This window comes from Phyllostomus discolor, chromosome 4 (genome assembly GCF_004126475.2).
Source record: "Phyllostomus discolor isolate MPI-MPIP mPhyDis1 chromosome 4, mPhyDis1.pri.v3, whole genome shotgun sequence".
In the NCBI taxonomy this organism is placed as follows: Eukaryota; Metazoa; Chordata; class Mammalia; order Chiroptera; family Phyllostomidae; genus Phyllostomus; species Phyllostomus discolor.
In genome coordinates, this window is record NC_040906.2 from 44,067,798 (window position 1) to 44,093,433 (window position 25,636).

A 25,636-nucleotide genomic window follows, 5' to 3' on the forward strand; every position below is an offset into this window, starting at 1 on the left:
AGTCTTTATTCTACCCCCACACTTTATTTCCCATCACATCAGTTACAAAGTCTAGGTCAGAAATCAATTTCCCTGAGAATTTTGGAGGTTTTGCTTCAACTGCTTTTTCTTATTTTTGAGATGTCTTGTGCTATTTTATTTCCTGTGCCTTCATTTTTGGTGAAGCCATGGCCAACCAGATGTTGGTTTAATGAGAAATAAGAAACAGAAAACGGAAGTGTGGGACTGTGGCACAGCAATACCTTCATTGTGTGGTTATTAATTATGGACTCTTGAGTGCTAATGTGGTCCTGTGCTGGCCCAGTGTTGCCACGTCAGTAAGCCTCTGCTTCTGAGCTCCTTCCACCTGTTTACTCCTTACCTCTCATGGGCTGCCTTGACCATAACACTGTCAGTAAACCTCTGAGGAGAGCAAAGAAATTCATATTTGCTTACTTGTATCCTTGCTGTGTATATATTTTTTGCACACTTATTTATCAGTTGGTTCAGGAAATAAAGTGAAGGTAACCTTAAATCATGAATCATCACCCTTGCCAATCTCTGAAGCAGGATGAATTCTTTGTGATCTGGATGTTATAAATTTCTCTTATTCCCAGCATTATGAAATTACAAAGTATTTTATCTTTTTAAAAAAGATTTTAAAAAAATTATTTTTAGAGAGAGAGGAAGGAAGGGAGAAAGAGGAAAGAAACATCAATGTGTGGTTGCCTCTCGTGCACCCCCTACTGGGGAATCTGACCCACAACCCAGGTGTGTGCCCTGACTGGGAATCGAACTAGTGACCCTGTGGTTCACAGGCCAGCACTCAATCCACTAAGCCACACCAGCCAGGGCAGAAAATACTTTATCTTAAAGCTTCCGCCTTACCAAACCACTCCCCACTGCCCCAAGATTTTGTTGGACTATGTCAGATTTGAAGCTCATGTTCTTTAATTCTGAAAGGTAGTTTTATAGTCTTGTATTATTTCTTTGATAATTTCTGTCCTTCCAATTTCTATGTTCTCTCTTAAGTTTCCCTTAGCCAGATGTTACTCATTCTAGATTAATTCTCTGATTTAATCTTTTCTCATGTCCACAGGGTTTTTAGGGGGTTTTTTTTAGATCTAGAGTTTGGGAGACTCTTTGACTTCATCTTCCAAACTTCTATTGATTATTTTAGTTTGACTATTATGTTTTTTATTACCCAACTCATTGCCATTCCCAGATTGTTCCTTGAATTCTTGTTTCAATATGCAGCATCATATTCTACCTTTGAAGTAATTAATCACAGAGTTTTCTAAAACATTTTCTTCTGTTGCCTGCTCTGTTTCTTTATCCTGTAAATGCCTCTGTTTATTTGTTCTTTTTTTATTGTTGTTCAAGTATAGTTGCTTCCATTTTCCTTGCACTACTCCCCCCATTCCACCCATCCCCGCATCCCACCCTCAATCCTACCCCCTTTGGCTTTGCCCATGTGTCCTTCATACATGTTGTTTGTTTGTTCTTAGTCTTCCATGTAATACACATTCCTTAGTTATTTGATAATTCTTGATTATCAATAAAGTTAAGAGTAAGGCATCAAAAAGCTTATTAAAAACTATGTATATATAGATGTGACTTATTAGCTGGTAAGCTTTCAGCAACATGATTGTGTAGAGACAAAGTTATTTTATAATATTTAGGGATCAACAAATGTCATTATCTGTAGGCTATTTATCTAGAGCTGATCCATTCCTCTAGAATTGAGAAACTCAAATTTTTTGCCTGGTGAGTATTCTATTCTATCCATTTCAGCCTGCACTCTGGGAGCTGAGAGGATTCTCACAATTCCATGTGTAGATTCTTACTTATTCTTATTATCAGTGCAGAGCTTTATCCCTGATCTCTGCTGTGTCTGGTGTTTCTGAGTCTAGAGACAATACCTTTCTGGTTTCATCTGAAGGTAGAAAGAGGTTTCATCATCTGGTTGTTTAATATGCATGAGGTAGGAAGTGGTATCTAGGTTGTCCAACAACTTTTTATATAGCTTTTCACACAATTCTGTTTTCAGCCCCTCATCTTATCCTGTTTCCATGGTACTTGGTGGCTTCAGTTCCTGAGACCTTCTGTATTTCTGCAGGTGGCCATGAGCCTATATTCCTTTACCATTTCTATCAAAGACCTTTAAGGTGATCATAATCCCTCCTCTGCTAAAACAGATTCTACATATTCAGTTCACTTTCAATAACCTTTCCATTGATTTAACTCTCCCATCTACTATTGATTCATGTCCTATTCTCTTTGTTTCTCTGTATTTATACATTTTGAATGAAAGGTTAGGGGCTGGAGAAGAAATAAATGCATATACTTTATACCACGTTAAACCAAAAATTCATCTTCATATTATTTATTTATCATCACTGAATTGTATGTATGTAAAAAAAATCACAAAGGAAAAATACTAGTGGTAATGAACAGTTTTTTTTTTTAATGGAGTGATATTTGAGCTGAGATCTGATGAAGGAGTGGAAGCTAAATCAATTGAGAGTAAGGCAGTGGGCAGCTAGAAAGTACTCGGGCCAGGGAGAGGCGTATGCAGAGAATCCACGATGCAGGAGAGAGAATGTCTCATTTGAAAACCTGAATGAAGACTTCTTCCAGGGAGGAGAGCCCTTTAGAGATCAGGATGGAGAACTACACGGGGGTCAGATCATAAAAGACCTTGGACGCTTGTTTAAAAATGTAGTCTTGCTCTTCCCGAAAGCGACCGGAGGTGACCTCTGAAGATGGTTCACTACTCACTTGACCCGGAGAACCCCACAAAATCATGCAAATCAAGAGGTTCAAATCTTCGTGTTCATTTTAAGAACACTCGCGAAACTGCCCAGGCCATCAAGGGTATGCATATTCGAAAAGCCACCAAGTATCTGAAAGATGTCACTCTAAAGAAGCAGTGTGTCCCATTCCTCCGATACAATGGTGGAGTGGGTAGGTGTGCCCAGGCCAAACAGTGGGGCTGGACACAGGGTCGGTGGCCCAAAAAGAGTGCTGAGTTTTTGCTGCACATGCTTAAAAACGCAGAGAGTAACGCTGAACTTAAGGGTTTAGATGTGGATTCTCTGGTCATTGAGCACATCCAGGTGAACAAAGCTCCCAAGGTGCGGCGCAGAACGTACCGAGCCCGCGGCAGGATCAACCCCTACATGAGCTCTCCCTGCCACATCGAGATGATCCTCACGGAGAAGGAGCAGATCCTTCCCAAACCAGAGGAGGAAGTTGCACAGAAGAAGAAGATATCCCAGAAGAAACTGAAGAAATAAAAGCTTATGGCCCGGGAGTAAATTCAGCATAAAATAAACAACTAATAAAAGTAAAAAAAAAAATGTAGCCTTAATTCTGATGGCCCTTGGAAAGTATAAGCAAGGAAGTTACATGATAAGATTCAGTTTACAAAAATATATAATGTAGTATGTGGAATGATTGGGAATGAGACAAAAATCAATGTGGGGAAATAATGTATTACAATGGCCTATATGAAAGAAAATGTAATGAGGGCTAGTGTATTCTGAGGCAACATGAGGAAAATTGGGTACATTAAGAGTTTTTCAAGAATAAAGATGGGCTGTTGAAATTGATTGGGAAATTCCTTATGGCTTGAAATAAGAGGTAAGTAGTCAAATTGATTCTTAGGTTTCAGATTTGCATAACTAGATGGATATTGGTGCCACCTATTGAGATAGGAAATACAGGGGAAGGTCAGGTTTGGGGGAAAGATTACAAATTCTGCTTTAGATAGTTTTAGTTTGGTGCATGAGATATTAAGTAGGCAGCTAAAATATGGTCTGGAACCCTGAAAAGAGTTCTAGGTTGGAGAAGCAAATTTACAAGCTATGTGGATGTTAACATAAGTCACAGGTATGGGCTAAGCAAAGACTTTTGAGAGCTTGCATTCTTTTGGATTTCTGTAGTTACATTACATATAGCCTATCACATTTCTTACCTAGAAGAAATGCGCACTTGTATTTCAAATTGGATTTAACCCTAAATAAATACATGGTAAGCCAAAACTAGATTTTTAAAATTCAAGCCACACCAGAGGGAAAGAGACATTTAGAGTTTTTGTACATGTTTGTGTCTCTTGATATTCAGATTGAATATTAAATATATATGTATATTTGTCAAAGGTCCTCCTGTCCCCCCACACATTATTTTTAAAAATACCCAGAGATAAAAGTTTCATAGCTTTCTGCAGATTATATAACACTATCTTTATGATTAGTAAATTTATGTTAAACTAATATTTTCAATGTAATCTTGCTCAAATCCATGGTGAATATTCAAAACTGCTTGTCAGCACTTTCCTTAGTTACTTATTTTCATGTCTCAATTATTTGAAGACAGTCATTAATTTGTCCCTAGATAACCTACATGGAGATTACATAGCTTCAAATTGTCTCATTATGCACAACTTATTTTCCATCTTATTATTTAGTAAGTCCACTGTTGGCCATTCCAGTTTTATATATCCTTTTCAATTTGTTTTAGGAATATTTTTCTGACAGTGCATTAAATAATTATTCAGCTCCAGTATTATCTTATAGTTTTCTTTCAAGTTTTCTAGGAATATTTAGTAATTAATATAATTAATTTATAAATTTTAAAGGTAAAATTTCTTTGCTAAAATGATAGTGGATTTTTCAAATTTCTCTATTCCTAAACCAAAATGTTAGATAGAAGAGGACCATAGTATTTATCTTGTAAAAAATAGTTTGAATAAAAAACATACCTTTAAATAGCAATCTATAATTGAAGTTAATTAAAACTGTATTATTTTTCCCTTAGCTATCAACAACTAGTTTTGGCATAGATTATTGGATTTATAATTAAATGTAATTTGACTTAATTAGTTGGCTACAGCTCTTAATTATGGTATACCTTTTCCCATTATGGCCAGTGTAACAGTAGCTTCGGATAAACACTGAGGATCCCCTCGCCAGTGGGACTAGCTCTCTCCCTCGGGCTATTTGTGTGATAATGAGAATGAGATTTCAGGAGCATGACAGACGGTCTGGGCATAAAACACTGTTTTGGCACAGCTCCCTTTACTGCCTTTCAAATATGGCAGCTTATCCCACAGAAAAAAATGTTTCCTGTGAATTAGTATTGTTTGAATGTTGTTTTCTATTGGGAGAAATCAACTAGAGACTTAGGTAAACATTTAAAAACTTAAGAAAGTCAAGTCTTTATTTGAAGCTTCTCAAAATCTAAAGTGTTAATATGAGTTACTTTGCTGAATACAAAAGCCACATGTGTACTTTGTTAGTTTGGGATTTCATAATGTTGGTGCAACCTCATCCCCAAAATTTATTCTTAAAAAGGTTATGCTATGAAAGAATACAATACCTACTGGAGCTAAAAGAAAACAATTTTGTACAATGTTTCCTGTTTATTCAATGAAAGTGATATCAATTTTCAAAGACAGCATTTTGGAAGGAGTTAGAAAAGAATGAGTTTTGGCTTAGCTGTTGATACTCATATTAACCATAGGGGCATAGATCCTATTGTATATGCCGCGAGAATGGTTTGGTGTTGAAATTTAAAAATATCCATACAGATTATATGGTAATTTGGTACCACTTCTCTTATTTGCAGACCAAATAATTCTTAGGCTATTTCATAATAGCCAATTACAGGTTACTCAGGGGACATGGATCATGCAAATCAGCTCATATTTCACCGAGTGACTGTTTCTCGTGTGTTTTGAGCTATTATCTCCATTCCAGTGCAGCACGTGAATTCAACTCATCTGTACTGTAATTGCTATAAATCAAGCATTTGTTTGCCATTATTTATTGCCTACTATAAAGAGTTTTAATAATATTTAGAGGGCACTGCAATAAAAGCAATCATTTATTGTGTCTGCTTACAGGGTCACTCAAGGTTTTCGACAAAAGCCAATGCCATTTCCTAATCTTTTAATATTCATAAGGTAACATCACTTGTAAATGGTACATTATGATTTATAAACATTTCCTGGCCAGGAATATAAAATCATCATTATAGTTCCCTTCCAAGAAAAGCAGTCAGATACTGCGGGGCGAACTGAAGCCCAGGGCCCCAGAGCTTTGTGTTCTTGACTGGATCCTGTTTTTCATCGTCTGTTGCTCTCCATCATACAACTTGAATTCATATGCAACTATAAATTATGAAGGGCTTGTCAGAGACCTTCTGCAAAGGAGGATTTGCATTAGTATTTTAAAACAGTAGTACTATGTTTTTCCTTTCTTATCTCAGTAACAACAGAATTAGCATGGTGTGGTACATGGCTCTGGAGAAGAAGGCACAAGACCTGGATTCAGATTCTATTTGCATCAATTACTACATATGTGACTTCTGACAAACAAGTTAATCTCTATAAGCATCTGCCTCCATTCATGTAAAACAGGAATAGCAGTACTTGATGTACCTATTCAAAGAATCTCTGCAATGATTATCTGAAAACCACTTACAAGGTATAAGGCAGTCTGACCATGAGTTGAAAACACAAGCCCTTTTTGAGAAAAGTAGGCATAATTTCCCTCCAGAAAACCCTTTGCAAAACTGTAAGGGGCAATATATTACTTTATAATTGTCTAGAAATATCATAGAATCTCAGTTCTCAGGAACTTATATTCACCACATACACCATTGGTAAATTTTATTTATCTCAGCTCCAGACTTTGCTTGGACACCTCAAGTGATGCGCAACTCATTGTTCCTGACAGAAATACAATAAATTTGATAGCTGTCTCTCATTTATTCTAAAATTGCTCTTACTTCAGGATAGATAAAACGAACCCAGTGTCTCTCTACTTTACCAGTCTTTATGACATTTGAAAACAAATGCATGTCCTCTAAGTTTTGTCTTTTTCGTATGAAGTATTTCCAATTCTTTTGACAATTCTTTATTAAATATAATTTGAAGTTGGTGGTGTATCTAGGTCAATATATTCTAAACATTCAACTCTCTTAAGAAGTTTTGCATATCTACTATGGGTCAGAGATGTGCCTGGTGCCAGAGACACAAAGCTGAATAAGGTGTAGTGAGCACCCTCAAGGAACCCCTACTCCAGCCAAGCCAAGCTTCACATTTATAGCCATCTGCAGAATAAGTCAGCTGAACTGTACTGGACACATCCTCTATGCCAAGCTCTTTGCATGACTGGGAATTCAGCAGTAAATCAGGGAGGAATGGTTTCTGCCTTCATCAAGCTTTCATTTGTGTTGGGAATAAAAGTGAATAGAATCATTTCTAAATAGTTTATTAGGTGAAGGAGTAAAGAGTTTTTTTTTTAAAAAAGAAAGAGCATACGTCTCTGAAGGCAGAGACCATTTCTATCTTGTCCACTTGTGAGTTCCCAGTACCTAGCAAAGTACTTGGCATATAGTATATATTCTGTAAATACCCTGAATAATAAAGGGACCAGAAAGCAAGTAAGATTTCCTAGAGCATGTGGCATAAGAAGAAAGTGAGACTAGGGAAGTAAGAAGGAACCTGTAGCAGATGAGTAACTGCCCATATTCCTTTATTAACTTCTCTAGATTTTTCTCAGGCAATTAGCATGGAGACCACATCGCAGACCAGAAGTGCTGGGAAATAGCTCTCCCTGTCCCCCCAGAACCTCCCTCCACCAAAGACTTAAGAGTCGGTGTATAAATACCCTAGCTCCCTTGCCCTGCTAGTGGGACAATTTTGTGGCACATATTCTACAATGATTCACAGCTTTTTCCTCAGTGGACTAAGCTTCATTTGTCTTCAGTGGTAACTGCTTTGATAACATACCCCTTCTTGGCTGACTTCCTTTGTGCATCTCACTTCCCCACTTCTCTACCAGTGCTTCCTTCATTGACCAAACGACTGCTCAAATTCTCATTTCATTGCCTGTCTTCGGAGAGCTCACTCTGACACAGGGCCACATAATGAAGTCCTTGTGAACCACACTTAAGTGTCCAAAGCCTATCAAAGTACACTTTGTAAATGCTTATTCGCAGTATAATTAAAGCATTATAACTTTCTGTAGCATTTTCAGGACTCTGGGTCTTGGTTGGGCTTTAGGTGGAGTCTTACTCCTTGCCCCCACACTACTGACAGGAAGTGGAATAAGAGCCTTTTTCTTGTCTCTTCTCCTGAATAACAGTTGCATTCCCAACTGAAGACATCAGTTTTTATATAAACCTATGAGGAAGTTTGGAATAAAACAAAGATATGGGTAATATTCTGACTTCCCGGAGAATTCTTTTAACTTGATGGCCAGAACATACTGAGCACTCTAGAGATACTTGGAGCTTGTTCTGGGACTCCTGAACGGACCCATGCGTGTGAACTGAGACAGATACACTGGACATACAGACATGCAGGCTACTCTGGACACTGATTGCTTAGAAGGAGGCCAGGTCTGGACACTCATGCAGTAACTGCTGCACACTGACATAGACCTGACCCATCTGCCCTGGAGCTCCCTAATAGACAGGTCACAATCCCAACATGCCAACTCTCTCAGAGAGATATACCACTCTAGACCTGCCTCCCTCTATGGCAAACAGACCAGAGTGGACTAACCACCCACTGACCAGCACTCCAAGCATCCTAGGAGACCATATGTATTAGCCAAAGTGCTATCTTCTATGTAGCCATATGACATGCTTCTATCTTACAAAATATCAGTTCACCAATTATCAATAGAATATTATTTCCCAGTTATAACTGAGGCAATGAATGCACCAGCATCTAATAATTACACTATCATCACTCACTCTTAATTTATAATTAATGTCAATGACCAAGGCCTTTTTATTGTGACTGCTTACGAGAATCTTATGTGTTTCTTAATAATTCTTTTTTATTCTAAATTTAATATCAGCATGAAAAGGAAGTATGACATGAAAAAATTGTTCTATTTTTAACTTAATGTCACACTTAAATGTATAAGAATTCTAATTGCTTCTGAGATAGTCACAAAGACAGACTTTTCCACAAAAATCAGTTTTTACTTTCTGAGATCGATGTTTAGTTACAGTCAACTATAGGTTGTTTTCCCAAGAGTATCATCATTGTTTTTAAGTGTTATACATAACATAAATGTATCTTATCAACTCAAAATATTTAAATAAATATGGATAAGTACTCAAATGTGTTAGGTGCTATGAAGAAATTATGCAGCACTAGAAATAGCCACAAGATAAAATTTTCACCAAAAAAATTGACAAATATTTACAATCTGAAATATAATGCCCTACCTAGGGTTTTATTAAACACAATTTTTATAGCTATATACTAATCAACTAATCCTTCATTTGTAAATTTACAGTAAAAGTTATAAAGAGGTATGTAATGATGTGGCTACAAGAAATTTTATAGCATTCTTGTTTATACTGTCAAAAATTGGGAAAAGTCTACATATTTAATTACATAAATTGATAAAATTAATAGTGGGGTCTCTATCAACATTCATTTCATCCATTAAGAATGATATTATAGATACATGTTTATTGATTAGAAAATAATTTATTTTATGCTTCTTACAAATAGGTTACAGTGAAGTATACAAAATGAGTTTAAATTTTATAAAATGAAATACATGTAGCTATGTACATAAAATACAATTGTAAGGATATATACTGAAAGAGTTACATGGCTTATCTTTGTGTGGTATACATCATGAGTGGTTTTTCAAGTTTTTCTTCCCCTATAATTATTTTTACTTATTTTAAATAATGAAGGTCACACTAGAAAAAGTAGCTTGGGTACAGATTTAAAGGTGTCTTCAATGCCACATGAAGGAATCAATATTTTATTTTGGAGGTAACAGGAAAACATCAAGGCCTTTAAAGCATGGAAGACAAATTATTAGATGAATAGATGGGAAGATACTTTATTAGTAGATACCAAAGTTTCTCCTAATTAAGAAACTTTCAGTAAAAAACTTCTAGTAAGAAACTTCTTAATAAAAAAAAATTGGATAAGCTATTTGAAACTGGCAGATGAGGTCCTGAAGACACAAACTGAAAGAGGAGCAAAACCACTCTCCGTAAGAGTATTAGGAATGTGAAGGTGGGAGACTGTAGATGGGGGGCGGAGGGTGGGTAAAACAGACAGGGGGAGACACAGGTATCAGAGAATATGGCAGAGGGCCAGGATTGCATGGAATCATGCCCAGAGCTGGGGAGGATGAAGTAATTTTCAGTATATATCTAATGTTTAGGAAATATCTAATATTGCTTTCTTAGTTGGCTGTAATGCTATGATGTCAACTTGCTCCATTGCCTGACACCTTCAGCAGAGTCCAGCAGTCCATGCAGCTCAGTGTGAAGGGGTTTAAAGGATAAAGTGTTAAAATCATAAATGGAAATGGGTCTAATTCAGACAGACCGGAATCATTGCTCTATTTTCAATTTCTAAGGGACCTTGGGAAAATTTCTTAATGAGCTGTAGTTTTCTGAGATAACATTTGATAATTGCTTTTAAAAATCTGCTAACTGTGTCATGTGTTGGGTGATATTCTAAGGGGTTTTACAGACATTTATTCATTTAATCATCAGGATAATCCTATGAAGGTATAAACTATTTTATTTATAACCTCATGTGCCTCAGGTAAGAAAACTAAGGAACATTGAAGTTAAATAATTTATTTGAAGTCACACAGCTTGAAGGAACTGGAATTTAAACCAAGTATTCCAGCCCCAGAGCATGTATTTGAATCCACCTATGTTATACTGCTCCTCAGAGGTTGGTTACAAGGCTGGGAGAAGCAAAAAGATAATGTATGTTAACATCAAACATTGTGACTGACACATAGGTGCTCAGCAAATTTTAGTTATATTTCTTCTTTTTTCTTTAATTTCCTCTGTATTTATAAAACTTGTTCATAAGAGTTCAAAAAAGAATCTGTCAAATGTCTTGAAGCATAAATATAAAATTGCTTTTTATAGTTCCCTGACCAAGAAATAAAATAATTCTATCAAACAAGGAAAAAAGATTAGATACACCTTATTCTCTCCAAGTAAACTCTACATTCTTTTCAATTCCATTCTAGAATTTTATTTAAGAAGATGGGCAAGCAGATTTATCTGTAGCCTCTTGAGTTTCAGTTCATACAGTTATCAGAGTAGACTAACATACCTTAATTATTTCATTTGCTCTTCATAGCAAGATCAACTAGAAAGACATTCTTTGGCCATCACCAGAAAGACAAAAGATAACAAGTACTGGTGTGGATGTGGAAGAAGGGGAACCCTTGTGTACTATTGGTAGAAGTGTAAATTGATTGGTACAACATCTATGAAAAACAGTATGGAAGATTTTTGAAAAATTAAAAACAGAACTACCACATGAGTCAGCAATTCAAGTTCTGTGAATATATTCAAAGACAATAAAAATGCTAATTTAAACATGTGTCTGTGCCCTATGTTCATAGTAGCATTATTTACAACAGCCAACACATGGAAACAACTTAAGTGTCCATTGATGGATACATGGATAAAGTATATATACACATATACACAGTGAAATATTACTCAGTCGTAAAAAGCAACAAGACCCTAATACTTGTGAGAATATAGGTGGAACTTGAAGGCATTGTACTTAGTGAAATAAGTCGTACAGAGAAAGAGAAATGCTGTATGATCTCATTTACATGTGGAATCTAAAAAGAAAAGTCATAGAAAAAGAGATCCAATTTGTGGTTACCAGAGGCAGAACATGGGGGAAGAACTGAATTAGAGGAAGACTGGCAAAAAATACAGACTTCCAGTTCTAAGAAAATAAGCACTAGGGACGTAAGCTACAACATGGTGACCACAGCTAACACTGCTGTGTGACACAAAAGAAAGTAGGTTCGAGTGTAAATCCTAAGAGTTCATCACAAGGAGAAAAATTTTTCCCTTTATTTTTTCTTTCTGTTTATCATATCTATATGAGAAGATAGATATTAGCTGAACTTATTGTGGTAATACTTCGCAATATATGTAAATTAAACAATCAGTCCTCTATACTTTAAACTTATGAAGTAATGTATATCTATTACTTCTTAATAAAACTGAAAAAATAGAAAGATATTCTTTCTTCACTTTATTTCTATGAATGAGAAAACTGAGGCTCAGAGAAGTAAACACCTTGATGGAGACCATGTGTATAGCAAGGAAAGCAGTTCCATTAAAAGCTGGGATACCTGGTTCTCACCCAGGCCTTCACTGTAAGGATCAGCATGGTTTTTAAATAATTTTATAATAATCTAATTGTATTTATAATATATAATATATTGTATATCATATATCATGTACTATATACCATATATTATATATTATATGTGTGGGGAGAGAAAATATTCAATCAAATACTTTTTTCTATAGACATGCAATATATATGTACAAAAATTCAGGCACACTTTCTAACTATAATACATGCTATATATCAAAATCAAATATTTTTTAATTATTTTTACTTAGTTACATAGATGTCACAGCTTCCATTACTTATGGCAGATAGTTAGGAAAGATTAAATTTAGAATTTTCCACATATAATAGTTTCTATATATAATAACAGGGCTGAATCTTAAAGCAGAAGAAAAACCAAAACTCAGAAAATTAAAAAAAATCAAAGGTCTAGATAATTTGTTACTTTAATGACAGTAATTTTCTCCTAATTTTAATACTTCTGTTGAACTGAAATCTGAAAATATTTAAAAATTTTGCTTAAAGCCCTGGCTGGCATAGCTCAATGGATTGAGTGCGGGCTGAGAACCAAAGTATCACAGGTTCGATTCCCAGCCAGGGCACATGCCTGGGTTGCAGGCCACGGCCCCTAGCAACCGTACATTGATGTTTCTCTCTCTCTCTCTTTCTCCCTCCCTTCCCTCTCTAAAATAAATAAATAAGTAAGTAAAAAAATAAATATTTTTAAAAATTTGCTTAAAACAGAACCATGAACAAATCTCTACAGCAAACAGACTTTACAAGTCTGCAGAGTCACTTAATCACTGACAAATAGTTTTTATTAGGACCTATCTTAATTGGTACTTGAACTTTTTGCCTTAAGCTGATGTGGCTTCTATAATCCTTCCTGTCTTATCAACTGAAATGGCTAACTGGTTTCCTTAAAGCTCACTGGATACTGTGCACATGCTTCTCATGTTTATTATTGTTCAGCTTTTTGGACATTTCCCTGTTGTTCCTGATAGAGGCATTGACTGTGTGAGCTGTCACAAATAAATAAGCTTTGCAATTTCCACACACCAAAATGTTTAGTTTCTTCAGTCTTTAAGTCCACTTAATTTTGGAAAACCCAGGCCATATACTCCACAATCTGACAATGAACCAAACTAAAGTATGGTATTTATATATAAAATCATTTTACTATAGCAGATGCTATGGTAAAGCATCTGGAAGCATGCTATGGAAGTTAGAAAATAGTCATCTCTCAGCTCTCAAAATTAAGCATTCATTTTACCCAAGTTGCAATAAAAGTATGGTGACTTTTATTTAGCTGCCTTCCCAAGCATCTCCAGCTGGTAAATTGCTTAGATTTATGTACTAGGATTCCATGGAACAGCCAGCCATTAACTACCTCCGGGATTGTTACCCACGCCCTCCTTGCTTCAGCTAGATCACCTCTATCTTCCCTGCTCAGCTCAGTCTGTCTGCTTTTCATCCCTTTCTTTCAGGGGGCTGAATGATGGTCTCTGATTTCCCCTGCTGGGAGGCACCCACCAATGCATCCATAATCTCTCTGACACATTTACACACTGTGTGTGCTCAGTTGATGGAGACTTTGACGACAGTTCACAAGGCACTAGGCCCCCAAAATACAGTTGGGTATTGTGGTACAATATCAGGCCAGGTAACTGAGAAGCACATGCTAGAACTATTAAAACGACTGAGTTCAACTGTCTTTTTTAAATACACATAACATTAAGCTTGATGCCAGGGAAAATTTAGACTCCTTGGTTATAATTTTATGAACCATTGGCCCCCTCAGAATTTTTCAATTCACTGAATTCACCTCCACTTGGAAGATAAGCAATGGGCTAGTGATTGTTTCTCTTTTATTCTGTATGGAAGGGAAATGTTCAGCTGGTTAAAAACACAGTTGCCAATGATACACTTGATTAGGGGTTAATATCCAAAATTTATAAAGAACTTATAAAACTGAACACCACCCCCCTACCCCCAAACAGTCCAATGAAAAAATGGGTCCAGTGCTACATAGATACTTCTCCAGAGGACATACAGATGGCCATTAGACATAAGAAAAGATGCTCAATGTCACTAATCATCAGAGAAATACACATTAAAACCACAACAAGATTCCACCTCATACTTGTCAGGATGACCATCATCAATAAATCAACAAACAATAAGTGATGGCAAGAGTGTGGAGGAAAGGGAAGCCTGCACTGCTGGTGGGAATGCAGACTGGTGCAGCCACTGTGGAAAGTGGCATAAAGTTACCTCAAAAAATTAAAAAAGGAATTGCCTATGACCTAGTGATTCCATTTCTGGAAATACATCCAAAGAAACCTGAGGCACTAATTCAAAAGAATATATGCATCTCTATGTTCATTGCAGTGTTATTTTCAATAGCCAGAATTTGGAAGCAAGCCATGTGTTCATTAGTAGAAGAGTGGATAAAAAAAGCTCTGTGGTACATTTGCACAATGGAATATAATTTGGCCATAAAAAAGGAAAGCTTACCCTTTGCAACAGCCTGAATGGACCTGGAAAGCATTATGCTAAGAGAAATAAGCCAGTCAGAGAAAAAAAAGTACTATGTGATTTCACTTATATATGAAAAAATGAACAAAATAAACTAACAAGCAAAATAGAGACAGACTCATAGATAGACAGCAGGGTGACAGCTGTAGGTGAATGGGGGGCTGGGTGAGGGGTGTGGAGCATTTGAGCAAGAATGAAAAAATAAAGAAAAAACTGATGGACATGAAAAACAGTGTGGAGATTGCTGTGGAGATTGCTACGGAGATTGCTAGGTTGGGGAGATGGAGAAAGGGAAAGGGAAGTTAAATGGTGATGGAATAGATAGATTACAACTAGTGAAATTGAAGCAATAATCAAAAACGTCTCAACACACAAAAGTCCTGGACTGGACAGCTTCTGGAGTGTTTTATCAAACAGTCAAAGAAGAACTAACCCCTCTCCTTCTCACACTATTTCAAACAATTCAAGAGGAGGGAAGACTACCAAACTCATTTTATGAAACCAGCATTCTCCTAATTCCAAAACCAGATAAAGGCACTACAAAAAAAAATATAGGCCAATATCGCTGATAAACATAGATGCTAAAATTCTCAACAAAATATTAGCAAACTAGGTCCAACAACACACTCAAAAGCAAACACCATGATCAAGTGGGATTTATTCTGAGGAGGCAAGTTGGTACAATATCTGCAAATCAATAAACATGGTACAGTACATAAGCAAAATGAAGGACAAAAACCATAGGATCATATCAATAGATACAGGAAATGCATGTGATAAAATCCAGTACCCATTTATGATAAAAAACTCTTAGCAAAGTGGGAATAGAGGGAACATACCTCAACATAATAGAGGCTGTATATGACAAACCTACAGCCAACATCATTCTCAGTGGGCAAAACTACAAGTGTTTTCCTTAAGACTGGGAACAAGGCAGGGATGGCTGTTTTCACTTTTCTTATTCAATGTAGTACCGAAGTCCTAGCCGCAGCAATCAGACAAGAAGAAGAAATAAAAGATATTCAAATTGCAAGGGAAAAAGTAGAACTGTCATTATTTGCAGATGACAGGATACTGTATATAAAGAACCCTAAGGATTCCATGAAGAAACTACTGGAACTGATAAATGAATTCAGTGAAGTGGCAGGATACAAAATTAATATCCAGAAATCAGGTGTACCTTTACATACCAATTATGAATTATAAGAAAAGTAAACTAAGAAAGCTATCTCATTCACGGTTGTTTCAAAAAGAATAAAATGCCTAGGAATAAATTTAATCAAGGATCTAAAAGACCTGTATTCAAGTCCATTTATTTATTTATTTTTACTGCATTTTTCCATTACCATTTATTTCCCATACCCTCCTCCACCTCCACCCTGCCATCACCACACTGCTGTCCATGTCAAGTCCATTTTATATTCTATACCCAGTACTATTGTAATACAGGACTTTCCCATGTGACAATAATTTTTAAAATTATTTTATTGTTGTTCAATTACAGTTGTCTGTGTTTTCCCCCTACCATCCCCCCACCCCAGCCAAACCCACCTCCCTCCCTTGCTCCCACCCTCCCCCTTGGTTTGGTCCATGTGTCCTTTACAGTAGTTCCTGAAAACCCTTCTCCCCATGTGACAATAATTTAATGATACCTTATTTTTTGCTTAAAAAACAAAACAAATATTATCATGAAGTATTACAATAAGCTAAACCAATTATCTTCTTAAGTGGTTTTAATGCAGACAAAATATGTCATCATTTTAGCAGAGTGAGATTTATTAAAAATACAGTTCAAGAACTAAACTAGGTTTCATATATGCTACACCATTTCTTATTAAGTTTGAAATCATATTTTGAAACTTTGTATTTTATACCATGAAATTGTTAAACTTCATGTCCTGGTAGATTCTTGTGTGAATAAACTAATGATATCTTCTAGGCCATTTGGCTGCAGCTGTCATATATATATATTCAAATTCAAAGCATACATGGCAAATGCTACTGCTAACAGTGACAGACCCACTAAATAATTCAAAAAAATTGCTCCCATGTCCATAATTCAAAAGAGGTGAAGAAAAAGTTAAAGGAAAAGTGATATGAACCTTGGACCTCTTGATAAATCCTGACGCTCAAGTTATTAAAATGTTATGTAAAAGCTTGTCAATGTTACATTAGACATTCCTCTAAGGAGATAAGTAGATGTTATAAATTAAATACTTTTTCCCCTCAAGGATAAGAATAGGCCCTGTCCTTAAATTCTGCACACAGTGATCTACTGCAATAAAACAATTATTTTCTCTTGTCATTGCCTGGCTCATACATTAGCATTAGGGGAAATATTTTGTCTGAGGAACAAAAGAGAATAAAGCATATACAAAGGAGGACCCCTCAAAAATCCAGAATGACCTTCTGCAGGGCAGGCCCCTTGCAGTGCAGGCTCCCCAGCAAGGTGAGTGCTCCAGGATCGCATCTGTATCAGTGTGCCAGTGGTATTGTGTGAGAGGCTGTGTTCTGCTTCAGTGAAATTTTTTTTGAGGCTCTTTCAACACATTTGCCCATTTCATGATGGGTCATTTACAAGCACACTGCCCACATTGTGCTGAGTGTTCAGCAGTTTTTGAACAAAAATAGCATGATCCATGTGTCCCACCCTCCCTATTCACCCCATATTTCCTGGAGTGACTTTTTTTTTTGTTTCCCTAGATGAAAGAAGTCCTCAGAGGGAAACACGTTGCCAATGTGTAAGAGCTGAAACGAAAAACAAACAAAATCGGCAGAAGCACTAAAAGGTATCAAAATCAATGTGTTCAAAACTGTTTTAAGAAGCGGAAAAAATCTCTTGATAGGTGTATTGCATCAAATGGAGAGTATTTTGAAGGTGACTGAAGTTTAAACAAGTAAGAAGAAATACACAATTTTTTATAAATAAATTCCGTTTTGGGGGGTCCTCCCTCGTATTTCTTTTTTCAACCACTTTTGTCTCTTCTCCTTCAGTGAAGTTAGTATTTTTCATTTTCATTATATGCAGTAAATGTGCATTGTCTCACTTAATTCTCACAAAAATTTCATAAATTAGATACTACTATTAATTAATTTATGAGAAACTTAAGAAATTCATTTATGACTTGCACAAAGTCAGGTACCAATAATCAAAAAGTAGTGCTCTGAATTTTATTTTGCCCCTTCTCCTCCTTACTTTCTATGGTTACAAACTGGGACAAATAGTATAGTACATGTAAGGGGCAATATACGCAGTAACTGAGATCGTAGGCTCTGGAGCCTGTCTGCCTGGGTTCACATCCCCGGTCTGATACTCAAATGGCCAGTAAGTAAGTACTTATCCTCACCTTCCCTTAGGCAAAACAACCACCCCTATCTCACAGGGTCGCAGCAAAGATTAGATGATATTGCATGTGTGAAGGGCTTAGAACACTGGCACAGAAGAGGTCCTCAGCAAACCAGGTGACTGCACATTTATTCATTTCCCAGTCACTTATCAACCTTTCTGTATGTGCAAGATACTTGCAGGCTGGGAAAATGAGCAACAGTCTTTGCTCTTAAAGATATTAGAATCTACTAGGGAGACTTGCACATTACTAAAGAAATGTCAATAATGGTTATAAATTTATTGCTAAAGGAATTTAAAGAATAGAAAACATCTATTATGTAGATAAAAGGATGCTTCATGGCTGGGGCATATTTAGACATAACTTGGAAAAATGGGTAGATTTTAAAGAGGAAGAGAAAAAGTGGTGGGTAGTAATTTTTTGATCTGATTAGATAAAATAGAAGGGCAGTCTTAAAATCTCTTCAAAAAGTCTAGGCCCTCTCACTCTTCTAGAGTAGGGCCACTGTCCATTCTACCGACAAATACACCGAGTGTCTTTCTAGTCACAAAACACACTTCTCTCTTCTTAAAGAAGAAAATTGAGACTAGGCATTTCAATGTCCTAATACTCCACAAAGAGCAGTTTGTACATTTAATTTTTAATGAAGCAAGAAAACTAAGACTTCATTTTTTTTAAGGCAAGTCTTTTGGTGTCTAAGACTAATTCCATCATATTTGTGTGGGGTGGGACTTCCTGCCACTCTGCAGTTCTCAAACACCAGCAGCATGTCCAAGAATTCAACTCAATTCTGACACCATCTACATGGAGAAAGCATCGGATTCCACAGGTTAAGGGTTCAATCCTTTCGGACTTCCCTCCTCCCATGCCACACTTCAGGCCCCAGTGGAAAGCCAGGTTATCACTTGTGTTTCTGGCCTACCAGGTATAGATTGTGGGCCTCAATAACCTTCTACATGGATTTCAGACATTGGCTGCTAGTGCAGGTTGTTACCTGCACTTCTGACTGACTGGTTATAAGTCAGAGGATCCCATGACTCCTTCACAGAATTCGGTTAATTTGCTAGAGAAGCTCACAGAACTCAGGGAAATATCTTAATTACTAGATTACCAGCTTATTATAAAATGATATATTGAACACCAATAGCTATAGCCTAAAACTGGCCTGTAAGGAATTTTGTTAGAACACGCCTAGTTTTATCAAGTGAGAAAGAATTTGAATATTGTGGATCTTTACATTTTATCTCTGGAAGGTCACATCGTTACCCTTTCCTCCTGGCCCCTCTTTTCACTTTAGTTTGGCTTTTAGTTCAGCAGTCTAGGGAGGATAATGGATAGATTGTCAGATTGAATTTGTCCAAAACACATCATCCTCCCCACAAACCAGCCACTCACTCACCCTCCTATTTTTCACAGTAGCCGGATTAGAAATTTAAGTGTTATTATCAACATTTTCCACTTGCTTGTCTCAAAGATCTGAGTCTGGAGATTAAAATTCCAAAATGTCACCAAGATTGGTGGCTCTAATTCCTATTACTTTACCACTGAACTGTTGCAATTACTTTGCAATTGGTCTCCCTATTTCCTGTCTGTTCCCTTACAATCTATCCTAAATGTTTTGCCAGAAAAAAAGTCTAAAGAATTACAGTTTCTCTTGCTGATAAAATTTCAGTCTTCCTATTTTCCACAGAATAAGGTTATACTCAGCCTGCCACTTGAAGCTTTCTTAAACCAGGCTCTGGCCTGCCTAGTCTTCCATTCTGGCCCTCTTACTGCCCCCCACCCTGTCCCCTGCTTTGTAGACTTCAATGTAAAAACAGAATAAAATGATTATTCCTTCAAACAGGTTCTCTCTCTCAAATGGCTACCCCCTCAAAGATCTTCCTAGTGGAATTCTAACTGTTTTTGAAAACCAACCTTAATAACTACATCTCTGAATCTCACCAGGAGTTCCTCCTTCCTCTAAATTCCCGTATTACTTTGTATATATCTTTTGGGACATTCAGCACATTCTAAATTGTACTATGGTCACATCTGTATACTAAAAAGTATAATCCACAGCATCTAGCTTAGTGTCTTAAAAACTTTAATAAATGTATATCAGATGAATGAACAAATGAATGCGTGAACCATGGAGTGTACAAGGATCATGAGAAATGTAGAAACTTTTCAATTAGCCAAAACTTCATTTCCAAATAATTTCACTTACTCACTGAAGACCTAAACTCAGTCTTCTGATAATTACAAATGAAGATTTCTGATCTATGCAATAGAAGTGGAACAAGTTGCTGAGTTTCTATTAAACCAGGAAAATCAAGAAATTGGCATTTTCAGAGGAGAGAATAGGCCTTTGAGTATTGCTATGTAATTCAACGTGATTAAACTTATCTACCAAGATAAAAATAATGTTTCCATGTTGAAGTACTTCAAAATTTGTAAAGTAAAATACCTTGGTAGTAGGCTGCGAAGGACACCAAATTTTAACAAAACAGATGCAAAGATCTTTTAAAATTTATACAGCTTATAAAATGCTTCTGGCCTAACTATGGAGTGGTAATTGTGTCTAACAATTAGTTAAAGCTTAGTGTTAGACTTAAAAGCTTCTATAATTCTAACACTTCCAGGTTCTTCAGCTTATAAAATTTCTAAGTCACCCTTGAACTTAAACTTGCTGTATAAATTTGAAAGAAAAATAATAGAGAAATCATGTTATTCTTGTACTGACAAACATATTTTTTATGACACAATGCCACATACCTACTGGATTCTAAGGTTACTGAAGGGAAAAAAATGAAGATTTGGAATCAGATAATTTCATTCTATCGTAACTGTTGTGCAAGCCAAAAACATCACTTGGAATTTAAATCAAAGCAAGCTTTAATGAACTAAACCAGCCCTGGATGAAAATGCTTCATTTTATATCAAATCTCAAAGCTGTTTATCCATGTATGCTATTTGCAAAAGCAAAATTTGATTGGCTCACACACTGAAACTGTGTTGGAAGCTAATATTATAGCCACAAAGCATTAGTTTTCTCTGATAAAGCAAACGAGCCACGATGAAAAGAAGACTAACACAAACCATTTTGTGCTAACAAGATTTGGGGTGACTTAGTTACTCATTATATAGTCATTGGATTCAGGACTCAAGCTTTGAAAGACAAAGGAAGCTGTGCTTTACAGTAAAAGGGAAAGGAAAGCCCTGCTTTTTCCCAGCTGACTCACCTAGATCATGACCTACAAGGTCCTATCTGATCTGGTCTCTCCCTCCTTGACAAATCTCATCTTGACCACTCTCCTTCTTTCTTACTCTGCTCTAGTGTCTTTGGAATACAAAGTCTTTTATCCATTCAGATCCTTTGTACTGAACTCCTCTGATTGGCTTGGGACTATCCTGTAAATTTGATCTTTGCATGTGTTATGTTAAATACACATCAAATTTTGAAAATTTACTATATATAAACATTGACCTCCTTAATAATTTTTTATACTGGCTACATATTGAAGTGATAATATTTTGAATATATGGATTAAATGAAATATATTATGAAACTGATTTACCTGTTTTGTTTTGTTTTTGATAATGTGGCTCCTAGAAAATTTAAAATTACACATGTGGTTTGCATTTGTGGCTCATTATATTTGAAATGGCCTATACTCCTCCATATATTAACTCATATGTCACTGCAGAGAGTTAAATTTGCCAGAAGGCATTTGTTTGTTTTCTCTATTTTATACATTTCTGTATTCAAACCACCTAGACACATGTGAGGCATGGAATGTGAGGCATGTGAGGCATGGCACTTATGGGATGAAGAAATGCATTATACCTACAGTGATGAAGAGCTTGAGCTCTGGAATCAAGCTTCCTGGACTGCAGTCCCAGTTCAGCTATTTATTAATTGTAGGAGCTGGTACAAGGTACTTCTTCTCCTACAGGGTGGTTGTTAAGATGGAGTAAAATCTTATGTCTCAAAGGCTTAAATCCATGCCTGATACATAGTAAATACTCAGTAAATATTGGTTATGGTTGCGTATTATTCCATTCTGTAGATAGAAATGTAAGGCACAACAATGCTAACCCTTTGGTTACTGGAGTGGCAAATTGAAGAGTCAGGATTTAACTCTTAATCACTGTGACTTCAAGACTCAGTTTTCTATTCCATGAATGAAAAATCAATAGTTGATACAAATATAAATCTAATGCTAATTTGAAAAGTTATTTTAATAATGTTAGAGGTAGATAGATGATTCATATCTGGCCATCCTGAATGATATCAGACTTTGGACTCTAAATTGAATATTATCTATTAAAAATGTGATATGTGATGATTCTATTAGCTAATATTTATTTAGTTTTGTTAGAGGCAGGCACTCTTCTTACATGTTGCAGGTATTAAAATACTTAATTCTTTCAGTGGCTGTCAAAGTGCACACTATCTAGCGCCATCCCTATTTTCCAGATGAGAAGTTTGAAATACAGAGAGACCAAGTACCTCGCCCAGGGGACACAGCTAAGAAGTGAAGGAGGTGAAATTCACCTCCACTGCTGTGGCCCCAGAGCCTGTGCTCACCCTCTCTGCTATACTGCATTTTCCTCTCACATTTTATGCCGGTAAAACAATAAAAGATGGGTGAGCATCCAGCCTTATAGTTTCTGTGATTAACTTAAAGATAGAAACTGACTGCTGATATTTATCAGTAACAGTACATTTTCTAAGAAAAATTGTTTTTCTGACACAAACTGTTGCATGGGCCATCCAAAAGTAAATTTTCCTTCCAAAAGGCATTTTTGTAATCCATATTAACCTAGGCCATCAAAATCTCTGCTGTCCTGAGTCCCCTTAATGGGACTTAAAGCAAGAATAAATTATCCTGCATGTCACATCATATCGGGCCCAATCAAGCTCAGTATTTGCTTTTCTCTTCAGAAGCCTAGCACAATAGATCCTATACTGATGACACTTACAATATTTAAATATAACCAGACTAAGTTTATGATTGAAGAAGCTATCATCTTTCATTAGAATGAGAAAATAAATTTTCAGCACTAGACCACTAACATGTTCAAATGGCTCAATTCATTTTCCAGCAGGTCACGGCCAATACCCACTACAGAGCAGCCTTGTTGAAAATGGTCCTCTTAAAGAATCTTTGTCTTGATGATAAAGGGGTATGTTCTTCCCCTGGCAAGAAATAAAATAAAATAAACAAAACAAAACCAAATAATCCGCTAAACCCTCTAAAGGATTTTACGTTTCAGTGACTTGGTCCTGTGACATGCTGTCCTGTGTGAGGGGGAGAGAAAGCGAAGGATAAGGAAAAGGACAGATCATTATCAGGGAGCTCTCTCAGGCTCATGGCAGAACTAATTGAAACTTGGAAAAACCAGCAGTGAGTAGCAGCCTCGAATATGGGGAAGCAGCAAACGAGAGTCAGAGAGGCTGGGTTCTGCTTTAATTTCTGTGACTACCTCTGTGTATTTGAGCATCTCACAGACCTCTCCAAGTAATTATTTCTAAAATGAAAGGGTTCAATTACATCACATCATTTTCAGTCTGTACGAGATCTTTTGAAATCAATGCACATTAGAGAATCCCAAAATCTAGAACCTTGTTAGAATGTGGGAGTCACAGGGAGGTGCCCCCTTCATAGACATTGGAGGAGAGGGATGTGTTGCTGCCTGACAGATATAGTAGCAAAACCAACACACTGTGGCCGGCTGTGGCCAGTCATCAGGAGAGTTAACTGGGAGAACGGATGTGACCCTGCAATGGAAGGACTTGGGAACACAGCTCAGGAGCACAGGAATGGAATGTGAAGATGCCTATGTGTGTTGAAATACACACACACACACACACACACACGCATATATACATTTTGAGAAGGGTAATGTGAACAGAGGATGCATAGTCATTCTGGAAAATAGAAAATAGAAAAGGGAAGAACAAACAGATTTTTATGTTTGCTTGCCCATTGGGTCTGAGTCTAGAGGCATTTCTCTGTGCTGTGATGGGCATATGAGACCCCCAGAGCTTGATGCACTTGAGTGTCCTAATCGATAATACACACTTGCCTTTTTCTGACTCTGCACTTAGCAAGCATCCTTTGGCTTTCTGTGAAGGTGTGCAGGAGAGACTACATTGGAAAGGCTGACATCAAGGCCCAGTTTGCCCATCGTTATATGTTCTTTTATTGGAAATAAGTAAATCTGCATTCTGATGAGCTTTCTATGACAAACAGGCCTCAGGGAGTATATATACCAATTGGCCAGCTCAAGAATTCTAGTCTACTTAGTGATTGTATTTCTCATTCTAAATTAATTAATTGACATTGTAATTGAAATATACTCATCTCAATGAGGTTTATTAATGTTTGTCCCTGGGGAAAGATCTTTTCTAAGGTTCTGGTGGTAAGATAAGGTTTAAACCACATAGCCCGAAGTATTCCAGATTTTGAGTTCATTCTTTCTTTCAAAATGCAAATAAAAATAGTCCCCATCTCTATCATGCTTAATTAGTAGGAGATCCTGCCTTTTCCCCAGAGTATGTCTTGGTTTCCTACAACCTGTCCTGGTTTTCACCTGTCACTTCTGGGAGCTTCTTCCCCTTACCAGTAGCTTTCTTTGCTAGCTGCTTTTTGCACGTCCTCACCCATGTTACCGCCCTACTGTGCAGGGTTTTGTATGCAGCATCACTACAGGACTGGTGCAGGCTTGAGAACAAATCCAGGTAACTTCACTAAAGATGCTGGGTCATAAAAAAGAGTAAGAACTAAAAAAAGAGGAAGAAAAGCTCTTAAAAGTGGACACATATGAGTTTTTTAAAACCTAGCCCCCCAGTACTTCAGAATGTGACCTTACTTGGCAATAGGGCTGTTGCAGATATAAATCATTAAGTTAAAATAAAATCTTACTGAAGTAGGGTGGGCCCCTAATCCAGTATGACTGGTGTCCTTATAAAAAGGGAAAATGTGGACACAGAGCCACGCACATGGAGAGAATGCCACGTGAGGATAACAGTTATACGGTCACAAGCCAAGGAACTCCAAGAAGCTGGAGAGAGACCTGCAACAGATCTTTTCCTAGTGCTTTCAGAGGGAGCAGGACCCTAATGACACCTTGATCTTGAATTTCTAGCCTCCAGAACTGTGAGACAGTAAATTTCTCTTATTTAAACCACTTAATGTGAGGTACTTTTATGGCACTCTGGAAAATATAGGTATTTCGGTTCATTTAAGCTGGAGACTAAGTCCCAGCCTGCTGCCATATTGCAGGCACCAGGTGAACGTGTAACTCTCTAGCAGGGATGCTGGGCTCTCCTGACCTACTGCCTAGGCCTGACAACGAGCCACCTTGCATCCAAAATGACAGATTTTTAAAAAAGAAAATATTCTTTTACTATAGCTCAACCAAGGTTTCAGTCAAGACCTGAACAAGTTCTGCCCAGAGGCAATTCTGATCATAATGAGAGAAGTTGTTGCAAACTTAATTAGAAGATAATCTTTGGCTTTACCTTTATATAACCAAACAGGGCCATAATATTCACCCAAAACAATAGTTTCCTTCCCAAGATTGAATTCTG

At 36.8% G+C, this 25,636-nt stretch overlaps 1 protein-coding gene across 1 annotated transcript; it reads left to right on the forward strand.

Annotated features, from left to right (window-relative positions):
- The first annotated feature begins 2,709 nt into the window (after positions 1-2,709).
- On the forward strand, positions 2,710-3,341 carry LOC114494277 (60S ribosomal protein L17-like). The gene has a single exon (XM_036023227.1). It carries the CDS (start codon positions 2,745-2,747, stop codon positions 3,276-3,278), a length of 534 nt encoding a protein of 177 aa, XP_035879120.1. The 5' UTR covers positions 2,710-2,744; the 3' UTR covers positions 3,279-3,341.
- The last annotated feature ends 22,295 nt before the right edge of the window (positions 3,342-25,636 follow it).

Coding starts and splice junctions, on each gene's coding strand:
- LOC114494277 (XM_036023227.1), top strand. CDS start 2,745: ATGGTTCACTACTCACTTGACCCGGAGAACCCCACAAAATCATGCAAA.